Source organism: Aphelocoma coerulescens, chromosome 21, assembly GCF_041296385.1.
Source record: "Aphelocoma coerulescens isolate FSJ_1873_10779 chromosome 21, UR_Acoe_1.0, whole genome shotgun sequence".
Lineage (NCBI taxonomy): Eukaryota > Metazoa > Chordata > Aves > Passeriformes > Corvidae > Aphelocoma > Aphelocoma coerulescens.
Window position 1 is genome coordinate 1,963,238 of NC_091034.1, and position 20,354 is coordinate 1,983,591.

The 20,354-nt window shown below is 53.9% G+C and overlaps 3 protein-coding genes across 4 annotated transcripts; all 3 read left to right on the forward strand.

Annotated features, from left to right (window-relative positions):
- The first annotated feature begins 2,127 nt into the window (after positions 1 to 2,127).
- Positions 2,128 to 4,510, forward strand: CDA (cytidine deaminase). The gene is made up of 4 exons (XM_069034730.1): positions 2,128 to 2,348; positions 2,625 to 2,736; positions 3,000 to 3,057; positions 3,736 to 4,510. The coding sequence occupies exons 1-4, from the start codon at positions 2,174 to 2,176 to the stop codon at positions 3,847 to 3,849; spliced, it is 459 nt and encodes a 152-aa protein (XP_068890831.1). The 5' UTR covers positions 2,128 to 2,173; the 3' UTR covers positions 3,850 to 4,510.
- A 1,038-nt stretch (positions 4,511 to 5,548) lies between these two features.
- Positions 5,549 to 15,206, forward strand: PINK1 (PTEN induced kinase 1). Its single transcript, XM_069034909.1, has 8 exons — positions 5,549 to 5,907; positions 7,880 to 8,179; positions 9,118 to 9,221; positions 10,871 to 11,053; positions 11,424 to 11,587; positions 12,564 to 12,691; positions 13,431 to 13,667; positions 14,033 to 15,206. The coding sequence occupies exons 1-8, from the start codon at positions 5,572 to 5,574 to the stop codon at positions 14,291 to 14,293; spliced, it is 1,713 nt and encodes a 570-aa protein (XP_068891010.1). The 5' UTR covers positions 5,549 to 5,571; the 3' UTR covers positions 14,294 to 15,206.
- A 1,219-nt stretch (positions 15,207 to 16,425) lies between these two features.
- Positions 16,426 to 20,168, forward strand: AGMAT (agmatinase (putative)). Of its 2 annotated transcripts, none has more exons than XM_069034910.1 (7): positions 16,426 to 16,916; positions 17,028 to 17,230; positions 17,975 to 18,023; positions 18,143 to 18,338; positions 18,660 to 18,839; positions 19,767 to 19,851; positions 19,961 to 20,168. In XM_069034910.1, exons 1-7 carry the CDS (start codon positions 16,534 to 16,536, stop codon positions 20,032 to 20,034), a joined length of 1,170 nt encoding a protein of 389 aa, XP_068891011.1. In that variant the 5' UTR covers positions 16,426 to 16,533; the 3' UTR covers positions 20,035 to 20,168. The 2 variants fall into 2 exon arrangements, with proteins under 2 accessions (XP_068891011.1, XP_068891012.1); XM_069034911.1 differs by having other exon boundaries at positions 18,660 to 18,722.
- The last annotated feature ends 186 nt before the right edge of the window (positions 20,169 to 20,354 follow it).

Genomic DNA, 20,354 nt, shown 5'->3' on the forward strand with positions numbered 1-20,354 from the left:
GGGTGTGTGCCAGGATTTGCACATCCTGCAGGTTTGCTGGCATTTTTTCCTCCAAACCTCCCATTTGCCCCTGTTATGTCCAAGCCAGTCAGACCTCCTTGCTGCTCCTCTCCTTTTGGGCTGAGCTGTTTTTTAACCTGTTGCTTTTATCTCTGGCCAAGGCCCCAGGACAGCTTCTCTCCAGGAGAAATGGAATGTTATTTCCCCATGGCACAGCTTGGAGGGGATTTTTTGGGAGCACTGTGAGCTTTCAGCCCTGCAGTGGAGTCAGGCTGCTCAGGATTCAGCTCCTTTGGCTCAAACCCTGATTTCCGCCTTATTTTTTTTAACCATCTGGATGTAAAGCAGGGAGACCCCCAGGCTTGGGGATGCTCTGTTTGCCTTGGGATTGAAAAATGGGAAGGAGAAAGGGGTAAAATAACACCATGTGCCCCCACTTTTAGTCCATTTGGGGAAGAAAACCAGAGTGGGGTGTTGCAGGGAACAGGAAGCCATTTCCCAGCAGCTTCCCAGATTTTCTACGGTTTGAGTGAAGCAAATACAGCCTTAAAATAGCAGCTTCACAGGCAGACAGCACCAGCCCCACTCTCTCACTGCCGCGGCCTCGACAGCCTCATACGTTTTTGCAGCCAAAATAATAAAAAATGCATGAATTTGTCTGTTTTTCAGCTTTTCTGATGCAAACATGGGCTGTGTGGTTTGCTCCCAGTGTGAGGATGGTTTTGGGGAGATGGCAATTAGGGAATTAGTGCTAATGAGGAAGATTTCTATCCACGCCAGCCTCTGTCTTTCACAATTTCTATTCTTGCCCTCACTGACTGAGGTGAGGACTGTATTTACTTGCTCGGTGTTCATATTGAGAGGGCAGGTGTGAACCCACCCAGAAGCTTCTTTATTTACAGATCCCACATTACTGGGGTCGGGGTGGGGGGTGTCCCTCTACATTGGTTTCATCCCACTGTGCCACCCACAAGCTGCCCTGGGACTGGTTTTCCTTTGTTCTCCCAGCTTTTGGGGGGCAAAGGAGACTCTGCACTGCATTTTATAGAGGGGAAAACAACCTGGATTTGCAATCTGAGAGCTGGATAACAGGGTTGTGGGCTGGTTCAGGGCTGCCAATCCCTCCTCTCACTCACTGCCCTGGCAAGTAGGGAACTGTCATCACTGGGTTCCAGAATGAACAAGCACCCACACAGTGTGTGGTAGGTGGGTTTCCCAGTTATCCCTTGGACAATACCCATCTCAGCATCCCAGCTTTGGTTTCTTGGGGTGCCTGTGGTGGTCTCACTGTCCCATGCTCTGTTTCAGCTCCCGGAGTTTCAACCCCATCAGAAGTCACTGCCAATTTGGACACCGCTTCCCAGCCTGTTGTGGCTCCTCAGCAGCGACCTAGCACCAAGATTTGCTGGGAAAACCAGCAGGTAAGGTCAAAATCCTCCCCAAATCCAACAAATTGGACAAAAATCCCAGTGATAAATCCTTGGGGGCTGTTATACCTGTCCTTGCAGCTAGAAAATGGGGCAGGAAGCTCCTTGGGCAAGGGGAAAAATAGAGAAATCTTTAATTAAAAAGCGATTTGATGATCACCTGGGAGACCTTTACCTTGTGTGGGCTGATTCCCATGGAAGCACCAGCCAAACTGAATTTGGGCTCCAGTATGAGGGCATCCCAAACTGGGCTTTTGACCATCTGTGTCTTCAGCCAGTTTCCCCTGCTGCCTGTAGTTAGAAGACCTGGGAAAATGTGACATATACAGATACTATTTTTTATGCTTTCAATCAAATTAATTTATTTCTTTTGATCTCACTGATCAGGAACTGTTGTTCCTTCTGCCCCAGGAATGATTAATGACATTATCCTGTGAAGCCACAGAACCAGTTTTGAACTGACGAGGAAAAAACCTCCGGGACGGCAGCGGAAAAATGCTCTGCCGGGACAGAGAAAGGAGGAAGTAAATAACAAAACCAGGAGAAATTGGAAAAAATGAGGCAGCTGGCAGGGAGAGGACGTGGGAATCCCTGAGCACGATGCTTTGGGGGCCAGGGCTTCCCCTGGGGATGCTTCCCGGAGTTCAGCTGCGTGCTGGGGCGTTATCCCGGCGTCCCGGCCAGCCTATTCCAGGCGAGGAAATATTTAACCGCGGCGTCAGCGGGCAGGGCAGGCGGGCGCAGGAATGGAGGGAGGCGGGCAGCACCCGGTCGCCGCTGTCCCCCCAGGCCAGCCCCAGGGTGACCCTCTCCAGCTCCTGCTGCGCCGCAGCCGGGAGGCCAAAAACTGCGCCTATTGCCCCTACAGCCGCTTCCCGGTGGGAGCCGCGCTGCTCACCGCCGGCGGGGAGATCTTCTCGGGTAAGATGGGGACCTGAGACCCCCCCGGGGATTTTGGGGAGCCCCCAGCAAGCCTTGGGTCATGTATGAGGGTGTAGCAGGGTCATCCTGGGGTGCTGGTGTTGTGTGTCCTCCCCCGCTGCCTCTTGGCAGCCGCCATCCCGGAGAGAGCCAAAGATCACAGTGGATGGGAAAATAAATAGGGGAAGCAGGGAAAATGGCTTTTCTTTGTAAATTCCCTAAGAAGAAAGGAGATGATGGGGTTTGGGGTGGCTGATTTCGGGGTCTTCCCTGCAGGGTGCAACGTGGAGAACGCCTGCTACAGCCTGGGGGTGTGTGCCGAGCGCACTGCCATCCAAAAAGCCATCTCTGAGGGGCACACCAGCTTCAAGGCCATGGCCATCGCCAGGTGAGGGTGCTCTGAGAGCTGGAATGGTGAGGGACGGGATGGGGGGCCAGCAGGAGAACCCCTGGTACTCCTCTGGGGCAGCTTCTGCTGCAGCAGCCCCAGCTTTTGGGGAGGGAAAGGAAGTTTTTTGCATGGTATTTTTTGAGGAATTGGGGGGGCAAATCTGTTGTGGCTCTGTAGTTATTGGGGCATGAAGGTCTTCTGCAGGTGTTCCCCCCTCCTCTGACCTCAGGACTGAGATCTGTGCCCTTCTCCTTTGGCAGTGACATGGGGGACCACTTCATCATGCCCTGCGGCGCCTGCAGACAAGTGATGAGAGAGGTGACAGCTCGTGTGGGGCTCCATGGCTCCTTTCCTGACCCCAGACACCATCCCCTGCCCCCAGGCATCTTGCCCTAAAACACCTGGAGGTACCAAGGAGGGTGCAACTCCCCATCCTCAGCCCCATGGCTGGCTCCAGGCTCTTCAAATTGCATTATCTGCTGGGAAAGGAGTATTCCCACCCTGGGTGGGTGTTCAGTGGGAACCCTCACCCTCCCCAGGGGAGTTTATTCTTCCAGGTGCAGAGTTTTGCCCTCGAGTCCTTGCTCTGGCTCTGGCAAGCCTGAAAAGGGGGGTTTTCCTGCAAAAGCTGAGCTTCCCACAGATGCTGTCCGGCTCTTGTCTCCCTCCTCCCGCAGGAATCCCAGCACCCGCAGCCCGTTTTTGGGTCGTTAATATTTAATGGATCGAGGGGCTCAGCTCGAGTGTCAGATTCAGCAGGCTCAGAGGCACCGGGGCTCACCCTGGTGGCGTAAAAACACAAGATCTGAGCCCAAAGTATCCTCTGGGGGAGGTGGAGGTAATGCTGATAAGCCAACCCAAAATACATGCAATAGAGGGGGATACTCCCTGTGAACCTGAAAAGATTGTATGAGTAATTTGGGGAAGAAGTGCAGGTTCTACTCCCTTCTTCTTCTTCTCCCTCATCGGGCTCTTCTTTCTCCTCTTCTCCTCCAGTTCGGCACGGACTGGGATGTCTACCTGACCAAAGCAGATGGCACCTACATTGTCAAGAGGCTGGAGGAGCTGCTGCCGCTCTCCTTTGGCCCTGAGGACCTGAAGAAGGTCTGAGCAGCATGGCCACCACCAGCCTTTGCCCTCAGGCACAGGGGACAATGGTTTTCCCCAATTTTCTCAGCCTGTAAGCAACTTTTTGGGAACAACGCAGTGGGAAATGTGTTTATATTGTTAAGTTGCCTGTTCCTCTGGCTCACCTTCTGATTCAGTGTTGATTCGCAGACTCCAGCTCCACATTGCCCCGAGGAAATGGCAAAATCAAATCATAGAAATTCCCTGTTATTAGTAAAAAAAGCATCCAGACATCCCTGTAGGCAAGGGAGGAGTTCGCAGACGGAGATGGGTTTGATGCACGGCTTGGTACGGAAACTACTCCTGAATAATGTGAAATCATTGCTTGGGAAAGTGCTGGATCCTTCAGCTCTGAAGAGGAGTGAAAGCAAGAAGGAAAAGGTCCATCAGCCCCAGGAGTAATTAATGAGCCGATCCAGATTAGGTGGATTGCTGGAACAGGAGAGTTATCGCATGGAACATGTCCTTTGCTCGTTTCTCCCCAGCTTGTTTTCCTTGCTTTTATTCCATTTGGGGGGAAGAAGAGGACAAGGAGTTTTTGAGGGCTTCTGGAGAGTTTTGTGCCTCCAGGGTAATGCCATTTTCTGATTGTACTATTGATTTATAATACAATGATAAATGAATTCGTTACGTTTCCCAACCAGCGCTGGGTTCAGCATTTCTGCCATGCCCAAGTGAGATAAAAGCAGTTCTGGTTTATCTCCTGCAGTTGTAGCAAGTGATGAAACACAGGGAGTGGGGTCCTGGGGCTGTCCTGCAGCCCAGGCAGGGCTGGGGGGTGCTGGATGTGTCGTGGGAACCTCATGAGGTTCAACAAAGCCGAGTGCAGGGTGCTGCACCTGAGTCAGGGCAACCCCCAGTATCCACACTGACTGGAGGATGGAGAGCACTCCTGCTGGGAAGGACTTGGAGATGCTGGTGGGTGAGAGGCTGGATGTGCCTCGGCTGTGGGGCTGATCCCACAGCATGGGCAGCAGGGGACGGAGGGATTCTGGCACAGGTTCCCAGAGCAGCTGTGGCTGCCCCATCCCTGGCAGTGTCCAAGGCCAGGCTGGATGGGGCTTGGAGCAGCCTGGGCTAGTGGAAGGTGTTCCTGCCCATGGCAGGGGGTGGAACAAGATGGGCTTTGAGGTCCCCTCCAGCCCAAACCAGTCAGTAATTCCGTGATTTGATGATCCCACACACTGGGCTGTGCCCTGGCTGTTCCCAGGGCAGTGCCGTGCTCCATGCCAAGGCACTCCCAGCTGTGTCCTCCATGCCCTGCATTGCACAAGGCTTTACCTTGGCTGCACCCTGCTCTGTGCCCTGTTCAGTGCCCTGCTCCATGATCCACTCCATGTCCCCTTCCATATCCTGCTTCATGCCTTGCTACATATCCTATTCCATGTCCCCTTCCATATCCTGCTTTATGCCTTGCTACATATCCTATTCCATGCCTCACTCCATGTCCCGTTCCATGCCCTATTCAGTGCCCCACTCCATGCCCCACTCCCTGCCCGTCTCCATGCCCCATTCCAGGCCCATTTCCACGCTTCGCTCCGTGCCCGGCTCCGTGCCCCGCTCCGTGCCCCATTCCCTCCCGTCCCCGTCCCGTCCCCTCCCGTTCCCGGGGGCGTGGCCTCACCGCCCATGGGGCCATTTCTGGGCGTGGCCTCTCCCCATTCTCCGCCCCTCGGCCCCGCCCCTCTCCCTGAGGCGGCCGCCATGGCGCTGCGGCTGCTGCTGGCGCGGGCCCTGCGGCTCTTCCCGCGGTGCCGCCCGCCCTGCGCGCCCCGCGCCGCCCCCCGCCCCGGCCCCGGTCCCGGTCCCGGTTCCGGCCCCGGCCCCGCGCCCGCCGCGCCGCCCGCGCCATGGCGGCCCTGGCTGGCCTGGCTGCCGGCCGCCCGCCGCCTCTTCCTGCGCGGCCCGGCGGGCGGGCTGGCGGCCGTTGCGCGGCGGGGCCGCGGCGGCGTCTGCCTGGCGCTGGCCATGGCGCTGGGCTTGGTGGAGCCGCGCCTGGAGGAGCAGCGCCGGGCCGAGGCGGCGTGTCGCCACATCCAGGTGGGCAGCGGGCCGCGGGACCCGCGGGCCCGGGGATCCCGCTGGGCAGCGCCTGGGGCGCCCTCTGTAACGGGGGCGGGGGGCATTGCTGGGGCGGAGACCCTCAGTCACCCCTCAAGAAGGGCACAGGGGGTCGTTGCTCTGCGTAGCCCTCCAGACACCCGTCATGAAAGGGAGGGGGGTCCTTGATGTGAGGCGTCCCTTGACCCCCACCCCCCATGAAGGTCACAGAGAGTCAGTGCCGTGGGGAGCTACTTAGACACGCCCCCCATGAAGGGAAGGGGGGTCCTTGCTTTGGGGAGTCCCTCAGACACCCCTCATTAAGGGTAGTGGGGGGTTCTTGCTCTGGAGAACCCGTTAGACATCATCCATAAAGGGGAAGGGGGATTCTTGCTGTGGGGAGCCCCTCAGATGCCCCCTCTTAAGGGAAGGGGGAGGGTCACTGGGGAGCCCCCCAACCACCCTTGGTGAAGGGGAGGGGAGAGCCTTGTTTATGGAGCCCCTCAGACACCCCTCATGAAGGGAAGGGGGATCACTACCGTGGGGAGCCCCCCTGACAACCCCTGTGAAGGGCACACTGTGGGGAGCCCCCCAGACACCTCTCCATCTCTCCTCAAGGAAGGTGGGGGGTGCTGCAATGAGCAGCCCTCAGGCACATCCCCAAAGGTGGGCTCTGCTGGGAGCAGCCCCACAGACACCTCTTCCTCTCCAAAAACAGGATCCTGGGGAGGCCTCTCACTCGGCAGCCCCTCATCACCCTAAAGCAGTTACTAGGGGACCCTCACTCCCTGTCCCCCTACAGAGGGAGGGGGTCGGGGCCCTGGTGATGGGGATCTCATGTCCCAGGACACTGACGTTGATCCCCAGGTCCATCCCCTCTGCCTGAGACAGATGGGGACCCTGCGGTGCTGGGCCAGGCCGTGCTGGCAGGGCACATGGGACGGATGGTGCTGAACATATTTCCTGGGTAAAAATAGACCTTTGGTGCTCAGAGCCAGCTGTCACCTGCTCCACCGACCAGCAGACACATTCCCTGAAGTTCCTCAGGATGCCTTCTCTCCTCTGCCCTCGCCGGGTAGTTCCATTTGCTGTCTGTGGGTCTGTGTCCCGTTGTCCCATGACACATCCCTAGGGTGATCACTGGTGCTTTGGGGCTGCAGTTCACAGAGAAGGCCGCTGGTTTATATCAGTCCAGGTGACAGCTGGGGCACCGCCAGACCTGTAGGATCGTGAACTGTGATGGAACTCCAGAACAGCCTTCTATGTGTTGTTTTCCCACATCTCTTGATTTCCTCCCCCAGCTCCCTCCCATCATGGAGTCATTCTTCCTCAAACTAACCAGCCCTCACAGTTGACTGCCACAAAAGGGCAGGAAATATTGTTTTTCCTGTTGCTGCTTTTATCTGCGTTTTCTTTTAAATGCTGCTAACCTGATTTATTCATGGAGGGGGAGAAAAGTGTAATAATGCATCTGTTTTTAGAAGTGTTCAGTTAAACTTTTCTTTGCACAACCACAGAATTATGGAATGGTTTGGGCTGGAAGGGACTTTAGGGCCCATTTCCTTCCACCCCCAGCCATGTGCAGGGACACCTTCCACTATCCCAGGGTGCTCCAAGCCCCGTCCAACCTGGCCTTGGACACTTCAGGGATGGGGCAGCCACAGCTTCTCTTGGCAAAATATATTTATATTCTAGATTAGCAAATTACTCCCCCTCCTGGTTCTTCTTCCCTCAAAAAGGGCACCTTTATGAAAGACTGATTTAGGGGTAGATTGTATCAGACAAAAATATATTGGGCTGCCATTTATCTTCCCTGTGGTTACAGTGATTTGAGCCCAATGCTTAGAGTCTGATTGTGACTTTCAGGTTGGACCAACCCACCGGGACGTGTAATACCACTGAAACACCAAGTTCTCCTTCGCTGGGAAGTCTGGGATAACTGAGTGGGTTTTCCTGTTTGTATTCCTTTCAGACCGTGTTTGTTGGGAAGAACAAGCCGCAGAAAGATCCCTTGAGCTCATTCCGCTGGCAGGGCTTCAAGCTGGAGGAATATCTCATCGGCCAGCCCATCGGGAAGGGCTGCAGTGCCGCTGTGTACGAAGCAGCCATTCCCTTCTGTCCCAATCCTCGGGATCGTGCGGAGAGCAGCCGTCTCCCAGCCGTGCAGCAGGACCGTGGCTCAGCCTCCCAGGGGGCTGAAGAGGAGCCTGTAGTGGAACACCAACCGAAAGGGGCTTTTCCCTTAGCTATCAAAATGATGTGGAACATTTCGGTAAGGAGTCGGCGCTGAATCCCCGCTGGGGAATTCTGGCTGGAATGTTTAGTACTGAAGTGTTGAAAGTGCTAATTATGGAGTGCAGGACGAGTGTGTCACAACAAAGCTGTTGGTAGGTGACACTGGAGACGTCGAGTGTTAGTGGAGAGTCCCAGAGCAAGGTAATTAGCATTTATCATCCTCTGGAATCGGCACTGAGAGCTGCTGCTGCTGCTGGAGCTGTTGGGTATGGAGGTGATGTTTTGGGAAGAAAAGGTTTCTGAGGCTGGCTCTGATGGAAAGGTCTAGGAATGGGAAGGCCACTGGTGACAGTGGTTTAGGAATTGGTGTCCTGTCAGTGTCAGGACAGAGGTAGCTTTCTTCCTGAAGAGTCAGTGGTCTCAGGGTGGGCAGTAACCTGCCTGCTGGGTCCCCTTGCCGTGAGGTGACTGTCCAAGATCTGCTCCTGTGTTTCCCAGCCCAGGTGACTGGTGATCCAGTCCCTCAGTGTGGCTCTTCCACGTTTAAAAAAAATCCATGTGGCTTTCCCCATTGATGTGACAAGTGAATATTTCAAGAGAATCTTCCAAAATGCCAACATTTGGAATCCCTTGGGCTCCAGAAGTACCCTGGTATTTAGTTGTGGGCTCTTCCACTTGGGTTTGGAAGTTGAAAGTGGGTGTTAAGGTGTAGTTTGGATTGCTGACGGTCAAGGATGGATTTGAAGTGACAAATAGATTTCTTTCTGCAAATAAAGGCCTTGCCACCTCCCTTGGTGAACTCTCTAAGTAGTTAATTGCCTTCTTTGATTTTCAAGGGAGGGAAGTCCTGGAATCTAGTCTCAGTCAATCCAGCTCCAGACACAGTGCCAGCAGTAGGATTATCTGCTTTCAGCTTGTGTTGGGGCTGGGTGATTTCAGAGCTGAAACCAACATGGGGTGTGATTGTTGCTGCAGGCTGGTTCCTCGAGTGAAGCCATCCTCGATGCCATGGGCCGAGAGCTCGTCCCAGCCACAGGCGTTGCATTATCCGGGGAATACGGAGCTGTCTCTGGCCGCAGGTACGGACACTACAGAGATGGCGAGGTGCTAATTTCATCCCTTGATTAATTCTGCAGCAATCTGCACTGTTAAGAAGGTGGACAGAGCTTTCTAGAATAGCTTCTGAAGGCAGATAAACCTGGGGATTGTTAAGTTTGTTGGCATGCAGGGAATTGCATTGCTAAACTCTCATTGCTAAACTCCAGAGGGAATTGGAAGGGTGTGCCAATAATTTGGGAGCATTTAGGGTCCTGCCAGGGTCCGGTGGGTGGCTGTGGCTGTGTCTTAGCTTCCCTGTGTGTGAAATGTGTTGGCATTTGCTGAGGTAAAGGCTGGAGGAGCCACTGCTCAAACACCATGTTAGTTTGCATTGTGATGCTTTTTAATTGCACCCCTGCAATCAGTAACAGTTTGAGTGTTTTAAACATCAAATGATTTCACTGTAATACAATTTGACTGTGAGGTTTGAGAACTGGCTTAAAATTGGTGTAAAATGGGTGCTGGACAGGGAGGTTGAAACTGTTTTAGTGCAGGAAAACTGGTGAGAAGGAAAATGGAAATGACTCAGTTCCCACTCTTTCACCTGAGTAGGAAGTGAGCAAACAGCATGAAGGTGGAAAATCGCGTGGAAACTTTTAAATTACCTCAAGTTAGCTATCTTTTTGTTCCAAAACGCATCTTTTTGTTCCATTTGAAACAATGGAGTCCACAGCCCAGATTGTCTGATTTAAATTTCAAATCCATCCTGGCTGCCAATACAAATGAATAATGAATGCTGTGCCCTGCGTGGCTGGCTGGGAATGCAATAGAGCAGCCAAAGGGATATTTGACATTCAGGGGATGAGAGACCTGTGTTGCTGACAGATAGGTAACCTGCTTTTCAGGGTAGTGAGAGCTTCCTGCCTGTGCCATAAAATAGAGGGTCTAAATTGATACTCCCAGTGTGAAGTTGACCTTTATTCTATTTCTAACAAAGTAATTGCATTTGGGTGTCATTCTCTAGAGCTGCTGTAGCTCTTTTTGAATGGAGAAGCAGCCTGTGCGTGGCTCTGCCTTTGTTAGCAGCATGGAAGGGTCAGTGGGGCTTGAGTAAAATGAAAAGCAGCATGTCATGTGTGAGGGTTTTTATCAAAGCTTTGTTTGTAGTGCAGGTGAAGCACCTTATTTCCTGTTTGGCCATTGTGAATAGGGAAATCCAGTTACAGCAGAGGCCCTGTGAGGCCTTGGTTGGCTCAGTTTGCTCTGGGAAGCACCGGGGTGGATTCTGAGCTCTGGAGAAGCTGCTGGGAGATGCCCGTTGCTGCGGTGGATCCGCACGGGCTGCGGGTGCTCTGCGTCCACCTGGGAAACGCTGGGCTGAGATGCTGGTTGGGAAATGGGCCATGAAACTGCTGCCCATGTTCTTCCTCAGTGAATGGATTCCAGGATGTGAGTGTCTGCCTATTTGCTTAACGTGCAGTCCTGTAATCCACCCTGTGCAGCTTTAATCTCCCTCTGATGAGGCTTCCAGTGCAGAACAAATGTGTTTGCTCGCTGCTGGGGAGCCCTTTGGTGTGGAGGATGGGCCATAATAATGAAGAGTAATTCCAGCAATAATAGCAATGTGTCTGTGATCCATCAGAACCGACTGAGGGATTGATGTGATCTGTGGTGTCTCTCCTCTGCACAGAAAACCTGTCCTTGGGAGGAAGACGCTTCAACCTCATCCGAATATAATCCAGGTGATCCGAGCGTTCACATCCTCTGTCCCTTTGCTGCCCGGAGCCTTTGCTGAGTATCCTGACGTCCTTCCATTGAGCCTGAACCCCAGAGGGATCGGCCACAGCCGCACGCTCTTCTTGGTGATGAAGAAGTAGGTGGAGAGAAGCTGGTTAACGTGACTTGGGTACTCTGTCCCTGCAAAGCTTGGGCCTGGGCTGCTGCCAAAGAGCAGAGTATGCTCTTGGAAATGCCTCCCAGGACCTGTTCCAAGTCCTTGAGGTTCTAACTGTGCTTCCACAATGAAGACAAACCGTTCTTTTTAATAATTACCCCAAATTAAAGTGAGAAATGTGGAGTTTGTCCCCATTTGTCTGCCCTTCTAGGCCTGAACTTCACCCCTAGTCTGAGCACGCTGCTAGAGACGGAGTAGAATCAGTAATGAGATGAGCCAACACTGAGGTTGAACCGCCAGTGATAAGCCTCCAGGATGCTAATTCCCACTTTGTCCTTGTTCTGCCTAGTTACCCCTGCACGCTGCGCCAGTATCTGCGGGAGAACACTCCGGATGTCCGCCTCTCCACAGTGATGATTCTACAGCTCTTGGAAGGCGTGGACCATCTTGTTCGACATGGAATAGCACACAGAGACCTCAAGTCTGACAACATCCTGGTTGAATTTGATTCTGGTACGTGGATCCCTGAGGATAAATGCCAGTAAATTCACAGAAGTGATTTGGTCACGTAGGTATTTGGGGAGGTCCCACCCAGCTGTGTGTTTGGGGAAAGAAGCATGAAACCTTTTGAATAATTTCAGTTTTAGTTTTTAGCTTAGTGTTTGCTGTCACTGCAGTCATTCATTGATCCTGTCTGTGCCTGAGGTTTTGGATCATTAACATGGACATAGTGTATTGCTGAGGTGATGGATTGCATGACCACAGCCAGCATTGACCAGAGCATCTGGGAACACATTTGGGATGCTGCAGGAGCCTTTGCTTCAGGCTCTTGGCTCTGTCATCTCTCCCAAGCCAAAGAGCACAGGGAGCCTCTTAAAATCCCACCCCGTGGCCAGGTTAATAGTGCTACACCCTGGGCTGGTGAAACATGGGCTGGGAGGGAAGGGAACCAACGCAGCGTTTTCATCCTGTTTCAGCATGTTCTCCTGTCAGCCTCTAGCAGAGATTTTAATTACCTGAGCTCTTTTTCGGTGTGATTGAGATTCAAATGGGCAGGAAGCCATAGCAGGCAGGCAGGTCTGTGTAATTAGGAGTGGAAGAATTTGGTTGAAGAGTATCAGGGAGAGAGACAGAGAGACCACTGTAATCCACCTGCCTTCCTGGAGACTGGCCTAAGAGGCAGATGATACAGAGGATTCTCTGTTCCCCAGGGCTCAGGATGTAGAATCATAAAATTGTGGAATGGCCTGGGTTGGAAGGGACCTCGAAGCTCTTCTCATTCCAACCCCCTGCCATGGGCAGGGACACCTCCCACTAGACCAGGTTACTCTACTGAATATCTTTACCCACAATCCTGACGAGGGGACCAGATGCCCCCTCAGTCAGTTTGCAGAGGACACTAAGCTGGGTGTTGGTGTGATGTGGTGTTAGGTGCAGCCAGGTCCTCCCAAACGGAACCCTAACTCTGGCAGCCCTGTGTTGTTCACAGCTGGCTGCCCCTGGCTGGTCATCACCGACTTCGGCTGCTGTTTGGCAGATGAAAACATCGGCCTGAGGCTGCCCTTCACCAGCTCCTATGTGGATCGGGGTGGCAATGGCTGCCTTATGGCACCTGAGGTAAATCCCTCTGTAGTAGTGCTGGTTTTCTCCTTGTCCTGCTGTTGGGGCGAGAAGTTTTGGTGGCACAGAAGGTTTGTGTCCTACCTTGAGTTAGGCTTGGTGAACATTTGTGCTGAGCTGTGTCAAATAGGCACTTTGAGCTCTAACAGGTGAAACCTAATCAGTTGATGTTAAGAGGCAGAATCAGCCTTTCCCCCCTTCACATTTACTCTTTAGTCTTTATCCAGGCCCATTTCCATATAACTGTTAAGGATTTATGCAGCAGTCCTTGTGTTGCAACAGTGGCTTTTGGCTGAAGTTCAAAGCAGTTGTGAAATTATTTACAGTTCCTTTTTATTTCTCTGATGATAAGCCTAATAAAAGCCAAGACACCCTTAACTGTCTGCTGGACCTGGAGCACCTTGCTGTGGTGTTGGTTGTTCATCTGCAGGTCTCCTGTCTCTAATTCCAGCAGGAGACAGCCCTTGGGACTCTGGGAATGCTGGTCAGGGGCAATGGCTAAAGCCTCGGTGCAATGTCCAAACTCCTCCCAGCATCCCAGTGGGCTGAGCAGTGCCAGAGGCTTAGAGCATGGCAATAGGGAATATTTACACCACAGATTCAGATGCAACCCACCTTTGGTTCCACTCTCTTAAGTTTATTACGGGGAAAATGCTGATTTGAGCATTAAAAATCAAATTCCAACACAGAGGCTGCACTCGAGCTGTTTATTTGAGTAGCCCCCTCTCCGTGGCAGGTGATCACAGCGTCACCTGGTCCTGGCACAGTGATCAACTACAGTAAAGCCGATGCTTGGGCTGTTGGAGCGATTGCCTACGAAATCTTGGGCCTGGCCAATCCTTTCTATGGCCACGGGCACTCGACTCTGGAAAGCAGAAGTTACCAGGAGGACCAGCTGCCGAGCCTGCCCGACCACGTGCCCCTCGAGGTGAAGCAGGTGATAAAGATGCTGCTTCAGAGGGATCCCAACAAGGTAAGAAGCTGTTGCCCTCAAGATACCCTCTTTGGGAGTATCCCTGGTGGATCCCCGTGGAGGGCTGCGGGTGCAGGAGTTAATCCAGATCTCACTGCAGGATCAAAGGACAACATAAGGATCAAAGCAAAAAAAATCTTTGCTGAGTGGTGCTGAATCATTCCAGGGATTTCAGGAGCTGTTTGTTGTCAGGACTGGACCTCACATTGGAGGGTTGCACACAACATTATATATGTACAGTAATAGTCTCAAAGGGCTTTCCAATTCACAGGGTGGTGCCTCAGGGGAGGCCCAGGGATCACCGTGCTGGTGATGTGGCTGAGTGCAGCAGGATCAGCTAATCTCCCCTCCCCTTCCTCTTGCAGAGGTTGTCTGCGAGAGTTGCTGCGAACGTGCTGCACCTGAGCCTCTGGGGTGACAGTGTTGTAGCGTCCAGGACCCTGAAACCCGACCAGATGATCGCCTGGCTGCTCTGCCAGTCTGCAGCCACCCTGCTCACCAACAGGCTGGCGGAGAAGAGCCAGGTAGAAACCAAAATGAAGATGTGCTTCTTGGCAAACCTTGAGTTTGAAGACCTCTGGGCAGCAATATTCCTGTTGCTGGCCTGGAGAAGCCAGTCTGGGTGAAGAAACCACCTGGAACACGAGCATCCCACATAAATGGCACTTTCTAAAGGCACATAGGAACCCGTCCTTTCTGTCTGTCTGGAGTCCTGTAGTGCTTTAGGGAACAAGCTGCGGGCCTGTGTTTAGGAGCTTGAGTTTCTCTCTAGCAAGTGTTAACCACGCCCCTGCTAATTTCTGCCCCTGCTGGAGGAGATGCCCTTGCTTCCTTACCCTCTGGAGGGGAGGGTGTGTGGACCTTGCAGGTGTCCAGAGGTACGTGGTTGGTTTGTAAGTTGTGTGTTGAGTGAAGCAGGTTCCTTTCAGAGGGGTAGCTGGGAGGAGGCACCGTCTGGCTGCATTTTACATGGAAACAATCACAATTTAAACAACACACAGAAATCCAAGCTGACAAAGGGACCTGCCATCTGTTCTTGGGGTAACTAGGGTGGTCTGAAACTCCTATTCCTCTGAGCTGTGAAATGACAGCCTGAGAACTTCCTGGTGAGGTGCTGCCTGGTAACGTGAGCATCAGCAGCACTAAAAACCTCGCAGTTGTACGCAGGATAGTGGAAGCACATCGTCCTCAAATCCCGCTTATCTTTGTTCTTAACTGTTGTAGCTCTGTGGTGGAGGCTGCCCCAGGGTCCAAGGCTGAGTCAGACTCTCCAGTTAGGGATAATGCTCCAAACAAAGTGAGGCTGGGCAGCAGCCCCTGCTTAAAGAGCTTAGTGTGATGCTCTGCTCTTTTACCTGCCTGTGTTTCCTTCAATGAAATAATATCCTTTGGTGGGGAGGACGGGAGACATCAATCTTTAAATAACAACAGCCATGTTTGTGAAACATCATTTGATTTCGTGGCTATAATTGTGTTTAAAGGAACTTGGGGAGAAAGTTATTTATGTTTGTTGCACAATAAAGGGAAGATTAAGCTCTGTGGCTGTGTGGGTTCTCTCAATCCAATTTGGGCTGTGGAACATTGGTTCCGGGCTGTCTTAAATGCGAATTCAGCTCTTTCCAGTCCTTGCTGTGGAACATGGTGTTTTATTCCAAGTGGAATTCCCCAAGGAGGAGGAACAGACCTTGCCTTGGGGATGTTTCGTACTCTCCTGCATGGTACGTCGCTGGCTGCTCCTGCAGTTTCCAGGTAGATGACAGTGGCTGATACCCCTCATCATCACAGGATAACCTGCTCTCAGGGTTCTGCACATTGTTCTGGTGCAGCAAAGAGCACAGAGCCTGGGGAATCAGGGAAAATGAGCTCTTGGGGGGAAAAGTTGCAAAAAAAGACCCTTGTAACATTGATCTGACTCAACCAAAGTGTGTGCTGCTGTTTCTTGCTGAGTTCTTGCAGTGTGTTTCTGCTGCCTTTGCTTTGTGTCTGCCTGGGTCTGGCAGTGAGTCCCATGCCCTGGACACTCTTTGGAGCCTTTTGAGAAATAAATGCTGCTGCATTGGTGGATCTCTACTCTGAGCCCTCTTTCTGCCACGAACATCATTCCTGTGCCTTTCCCTCTCTCTTCCAGGTCCAGTCTCTATTCAAGTAGGGAGCAGAATTAGGGGCTGGGGCTATTCAGTGTCAAGTGTGTTTGTACTTGCCCAACGAAGGTTTTATCTGTGCTGAAGAACTCCACTCGTTGGAAACTTGCTTCCCCTGGAAACCATTTCAATTCTGTCCTCAAAAATGGCCTAAAATGCTTGTCCTGCAGCTTGTTCCTCTGGTCCTTAAATCCCTGTTAATGCTTCCCCTGTGCTTGCATTTTGTCCCCCCATGGTTCTGCTGAGGCCAGACTTTCCTTTTGTTTTCTTTCCCTTCTGCCTTCCTCTAACGAGACGTTTTTATGATTCTTCAGCATTCTGGGTGCTTTTGTGAAGTGCAGGTTAAAAGTACAAGCTGTTAATGCAGCACATGCTGCCGTGCTGTCTGCCTGCAAATGCCTGAGGGGAGCAAACTGGGACAGCTCCCAGCACGGCCTTCCTGCCCTGTCCCGCTAAGCCCTGCCCGGGCTCTTGCCCCTCACTGCCGTGTTTGTTCCCAGTGTTTGCCAGGACTATGCCATTGAGAAAGAGGGTGGCTGGGAGGGTGAATGTGGAGGCTGGGCTGGATTTCTGCCCTTCCCCGGGCAGTGGAGTGTTCGGCTGCACTTTGATCCCTGGAGTGAGGCTTGGCAGAGGCGGCTGGTGCTCTGTGTGACTTGGGAACGGGCTCCACAGCACCCCTCACTGCGTTCCCTGTGGGCCAGAGCGTGGGAGAGTGGGTCAGGATGAGGCCCCTGCTCTGGGCTGCCTGCAGCCAGCTGCTGCCCCAGGGAGCTGGGCTCTGCGCTCCCAAGCCAGCTCTGACCACTCTGGTGACCACTCTGGTGACCACCTCACACCACAGCCTGCGGCCCCCGGCCCCTCTGGCCACCTCCAGCTCGTCACCCAGTGCGTCCGCAGCGTTCCTCCGGCCCCTGGTTCCAGGGAGCAGAGCCCCCACCCGCTGGAGCTCACGGTTCAACGTGCCCCCCAGTGCCCTGCTTGTGGCCCGGCCCGTGGGGGTCTGCTCCATGATGAGGCTTCCCCTGCAGGCATCGGCGGAGGGGCTGGACGCGGCGTTTGTCGGCGTTCCGCTGGACACGGGCACGTCCAACCGGCCGGGAGCCAGGTAAGGGCCAGCCAGGGAAGCTGGTGCTTCCCTCTGGCCATCACCTTCCCGTGGTGAGAGGAGTGCTGGGAACGAAGCCTGGTGGCGTTTCCCAGCCACGCCATCGCCCAGGTTCGGCCCGCGTCAGATCCGCGCCGAGTCCGCGATGGTGAGGAGGTGCAACGGCAGCACCGGGGCGGCACCGTTCGACTCCCTGCGGGTGGCCGACATCGGGGACGTGAACGTGAACCTCTACAACCTGCCCGACAGCTGCCGCCTCATCCGGGAGTCCTACCAGGGGATCGTGGCCTCTGGCTGCGTGCCCCTCACCTTGGGTAAGGAGCCTGTTTCTCCCTGTCCTGCCACCGCGTCCTGGCTCCGTCAAACTCCCTCTCCTTCTCCTCCCATCATTCAATCCAGACTTGGCAGAAGGCGAGCGATGAATCCGTCCCCTGCACGGGCTGTTGTGCTGTACTGTGGGTAAATTCACAGGCTCTCTGCTGAACAGGATGTTCTGTGATGCCTCTTGCTTTGGGTCAGAAATGAGGAGGATGGGTCAGTCTGTAAATACAACCAGTGACATGCTTTTGGTGTCCTGTTGAGCAGGACCCAAAGCAAGAGCAGGTTTTGTCCCTTGTGTCCCTCCAGCTGAGCGAGCACCAGGCTTTGCACGAGGCCTGATTTGGGTGCGCATTCAAGTTTGCAGCTGTTACAGCTTGGCATCACTGAAGGAAGCGAGTGTGTGGAGTAACAAGGGGCAAGTCACCAGTTAGTGTCCTCAGAAGCTGATCAAATGTCTATTTATAAGCCCAATCAAGGGTCCTGCTCCACAGGCTGTCCCTGCTGGCAGTCCTGCAGATCTGGTCCTCCCTAGAAGGAAGGCCAGGAGAAGAGAGGACCCAAGAGAGGACAAAGGAAGCAACCTGCACCTGGGAGTGTTATTTTCCTTTGGCAATGAAGCCCTACATAAATAAGTGCAGGATAAATGCAAAGAGGGAAAAAATGACTTGGGAACAAAAGTAATGAGCGCTGAGCTGCTCTTGTAGTGGTGTGTTCCCCTTCCCTGTGTCCTCTTGCAGGTGGAGATCACACCATAACATACCCAATCCTGCAGGCCCTGGCAGCAAAGTACGTATCTAATCCGGAGATGGAGATAAAGGACCTGGGAAAGCCTCAGAAAGGCTCCTGGTTCCCTGTGGGCCACCATGCACGGGACAGGACTAACGCGGCCACCCTGTCTGGAGCAGGCATGGTCCTGTGGGACTGGTGCACGTGGATGCTCACACCGACACCGGAGACACGGCTCTGGGGGAGAAGATCTACCACGGGAGCACGTTCCGGCGCTGTGTGGAGGAAGGGCTGCTGGACTGCGGCCGCGTGGTCCAGATCGGCATCCGGGGCTCCTCCTATGACCCCGATCCCAACAAGTACTGCCGGGAACAGGTAAAGTGATCCGCAGCCAAGCACTGGGTGCTCTCCCTGCCATAAATACCATGTCAGTCATGACTTGGCTTCAGCAGGGAAATTAATGCATTTTTTGCTTCTTGTTCCATGCCAGCGGCTTGTCCTGCAGGACAAGCACTCCTGGCTCACTGAGTGTCAGCTGAGCAGAGTAAAAAAGTGTGTGTGGGGAGTGGAAGGTGTTTCCAGGTACACTTCTGCAGCTTTGTCTTGGAATGAGGGTTGTTCCTGTAGATATTCCCCAGCAGGGCCAGGGATGCTGCTCATCTCCCCCCCTGTGCCTGTGTCTCTGTGTTCCTGCAGGGTTTCCGGGTGGTCCCGGCTGAGGAGTGCTGGATGAAGTCCCTGGAGCCGCTGATGAGGGAGGTGAGGGCACAGATGGGGGACAAGCCAATGTACATCAGCTTCGATATCGATGGGCTGGACCCCGCGTACGCCCCGGGCACCGGCACCCCGGAGATAGCCGGGCTCACACCAGCACAGGTGAGATAGCCGGGCTCACACCGGCACAGGTGAGATAGCCGGGCTCACACCAGCACAGGTGAGATAGCCGGGCTCACACCGGCACAGGTGAGATAGCCGGGCTCACACTGGCACCCCGGAGATAGCTGGGCTCACACCGGCACAGGTGAGATAGCCGGGCTCACACTGGCACCCCGGAGATAGCTGGGCTCACACCAGCGCAGGTGAGATAGCCAGGCTCACACTGGCGCAGGTGAGATAGCCGGGCTCACACCGGCGCAGGTGAGATAGCCGGGCTCACACCGGCACCCCGGAGATAGCCAGGCTCACACCGGCGCAGGTGAGATAGCCAGGCTCACACCGGCACCCCGGAGATAGCCGGGCTCACACCGGCGCAGGTGAGATAGCCGGGCTCACACCGGCACCCCGGAGATAGCCGGGCTCACACCGGCGCAGGTGAGATAGCCGGGCTCACACCGGCACCCCGGAGATAGCCGGGCTCACACCGGCGCAGGTGAGATAGCCGGGCTCACACCGGCACCCCGGAGATAGCCGGGCTCACACTGGCACCCCGGAGATAGCCGGGCTCACACCGGCGCAGGTGAGATAGCTGGGCTCACACTGGCACCCCGGAGATAGCCGGGCTCACATCGGCGCAGGTGAGATAGCCGGGCTCACACCAGCACAGGTGAGGGGGACACCGCTGCCCTTCCCAGAGGAAGGGGAGGGTTTGCTCCCTTTGAAGGAGGTCGTTTCACCTACACAGCAACGTGGAAGTTTAGGGAGGCCAGGAAGTGTTTCCTTGTGGTGATGAGGAAAGGAAATGTGGAACTGATATGATTTGTTCTGTAGAGGTTGGGTTTCCTTACTGGAGTATGGGGAAAGCAGAGCCCTGATGGGTCTGCTAGGTCAGATGTGTTTCTTGATCCCAAATCCATTTTTCCTTAGGCTTTGGAGATTATTCGTGGCTGCAAAGGCCTGAACATAGTGGGGTGTGACCTTGTGGAAGTCGCACCGATGTACGACACCTCTGGTGAGTCTGAAGATGCCTGAGGGCAAGACAAGTGCCTGGCACAGGCGGCTGTGGGTGAAAGCCTTTGGATATACACAGATTTTTTCTTTTTTTTTGTCTTGTTTTTTAGGCAACACGGCCCTCCTGGGGGCAAACCTACTGTTTGAGATGCTGTGTGTTCTCCCAGGAGTGAAGACGCTATGAGGGCAGTTCCCACCTGCCCTGGGGCGGTGCTACTCTGTGTCCTCAGCCAGGCTTACCATGTACCCTTCCCTTCAGCTGGCTGCAGCCAGCATGGGCTTTGCAGCACAAAATAAATGCCATTTACCACTAGAGAAGGTACTTTTAAGCTGAGAAACTGCAAGGAACAGGCTAGACACCCCATTGAATTGGGGTCTGGAGCTTTGGAGTTGGCCTGGGAAAGGGATAGCTAATGCCATTTTGCCTCTGGAATGACTCACCCAGCTCACAGGGCTCCTCGAAAAACTGTCACTGGTAAAAGGTTTGTCCCATTAGGATGTGAC

Excerpts from the sequence above, each read along its gene's own strand:
- CDA (XM_069034730.1), top strand. The coding sequence starts at position 2,174 with ATGGAGGGAGGCGGGCAGCACCCGGTCGCCGCTGTCCCCCCAGGCCAG. Across the intron at positions 2,737-2,999 it reads AAGGCCATGGCCATCGCCAG|TGACATGGGGGACCACTTCA; the intron begins GTGAGGGTGCTC and ends CTCCTTTGGCAG. Across the intron at positions 3,058-3,735 it reads GCAGACAAGTGATGAGAGAG|TTCGGCACGGACTGGGATGT; the intron begins GTGACAGCTCGT and ends CTTCTCCTCCAG.
- PINK1 (XM_069034909.1), top strand. The coding sequence starts at position 5,572 with ATGGCGCTGCGGCTGCTGCTGGCGCGGGCCCTGCGGCTCTTCCCGCGG. Across the intron at positions 8,180-9,117 it reads AAATGATGTGGAACATTTCG|GCTGGTTCCTCGAGTGAAGC; the intron begins GTAAGGAGTCGG and ends TTGTTGCTGCAG. Across the intron at positions 9,222-10,870 it reads GGAGCTGTCTCTGGCCGCAG|AAAACCTGTCCTTGGGAGGA; the intron begins GTACGGACACTA and ends TCCTCTGCACAG.
- AGMAT (XM_069034910.1), top strand. The coding sequence starts at position 16,534 with ATGAGGCCCCTGCTCTGGGCTGCCTGCAGCCAGCTGCTGCCCCAGGGA. Across the intron at positions 16,917-17,027 it reads TCCAACCGGCCGGGAGCCAG|GTTCGGCCCGCGTCAGATCC; the intron begins GTAAGGGCCAGC and ends GCCATCGCCCAG. Across the intron at positions 17,231-17,974 it reads CTGCGTGCCCCTCACCTTGG|GTGGAGATCACACCATAACA; the intron begins GTAAGGAGCCTG and ends GTCCTCTTGCAG.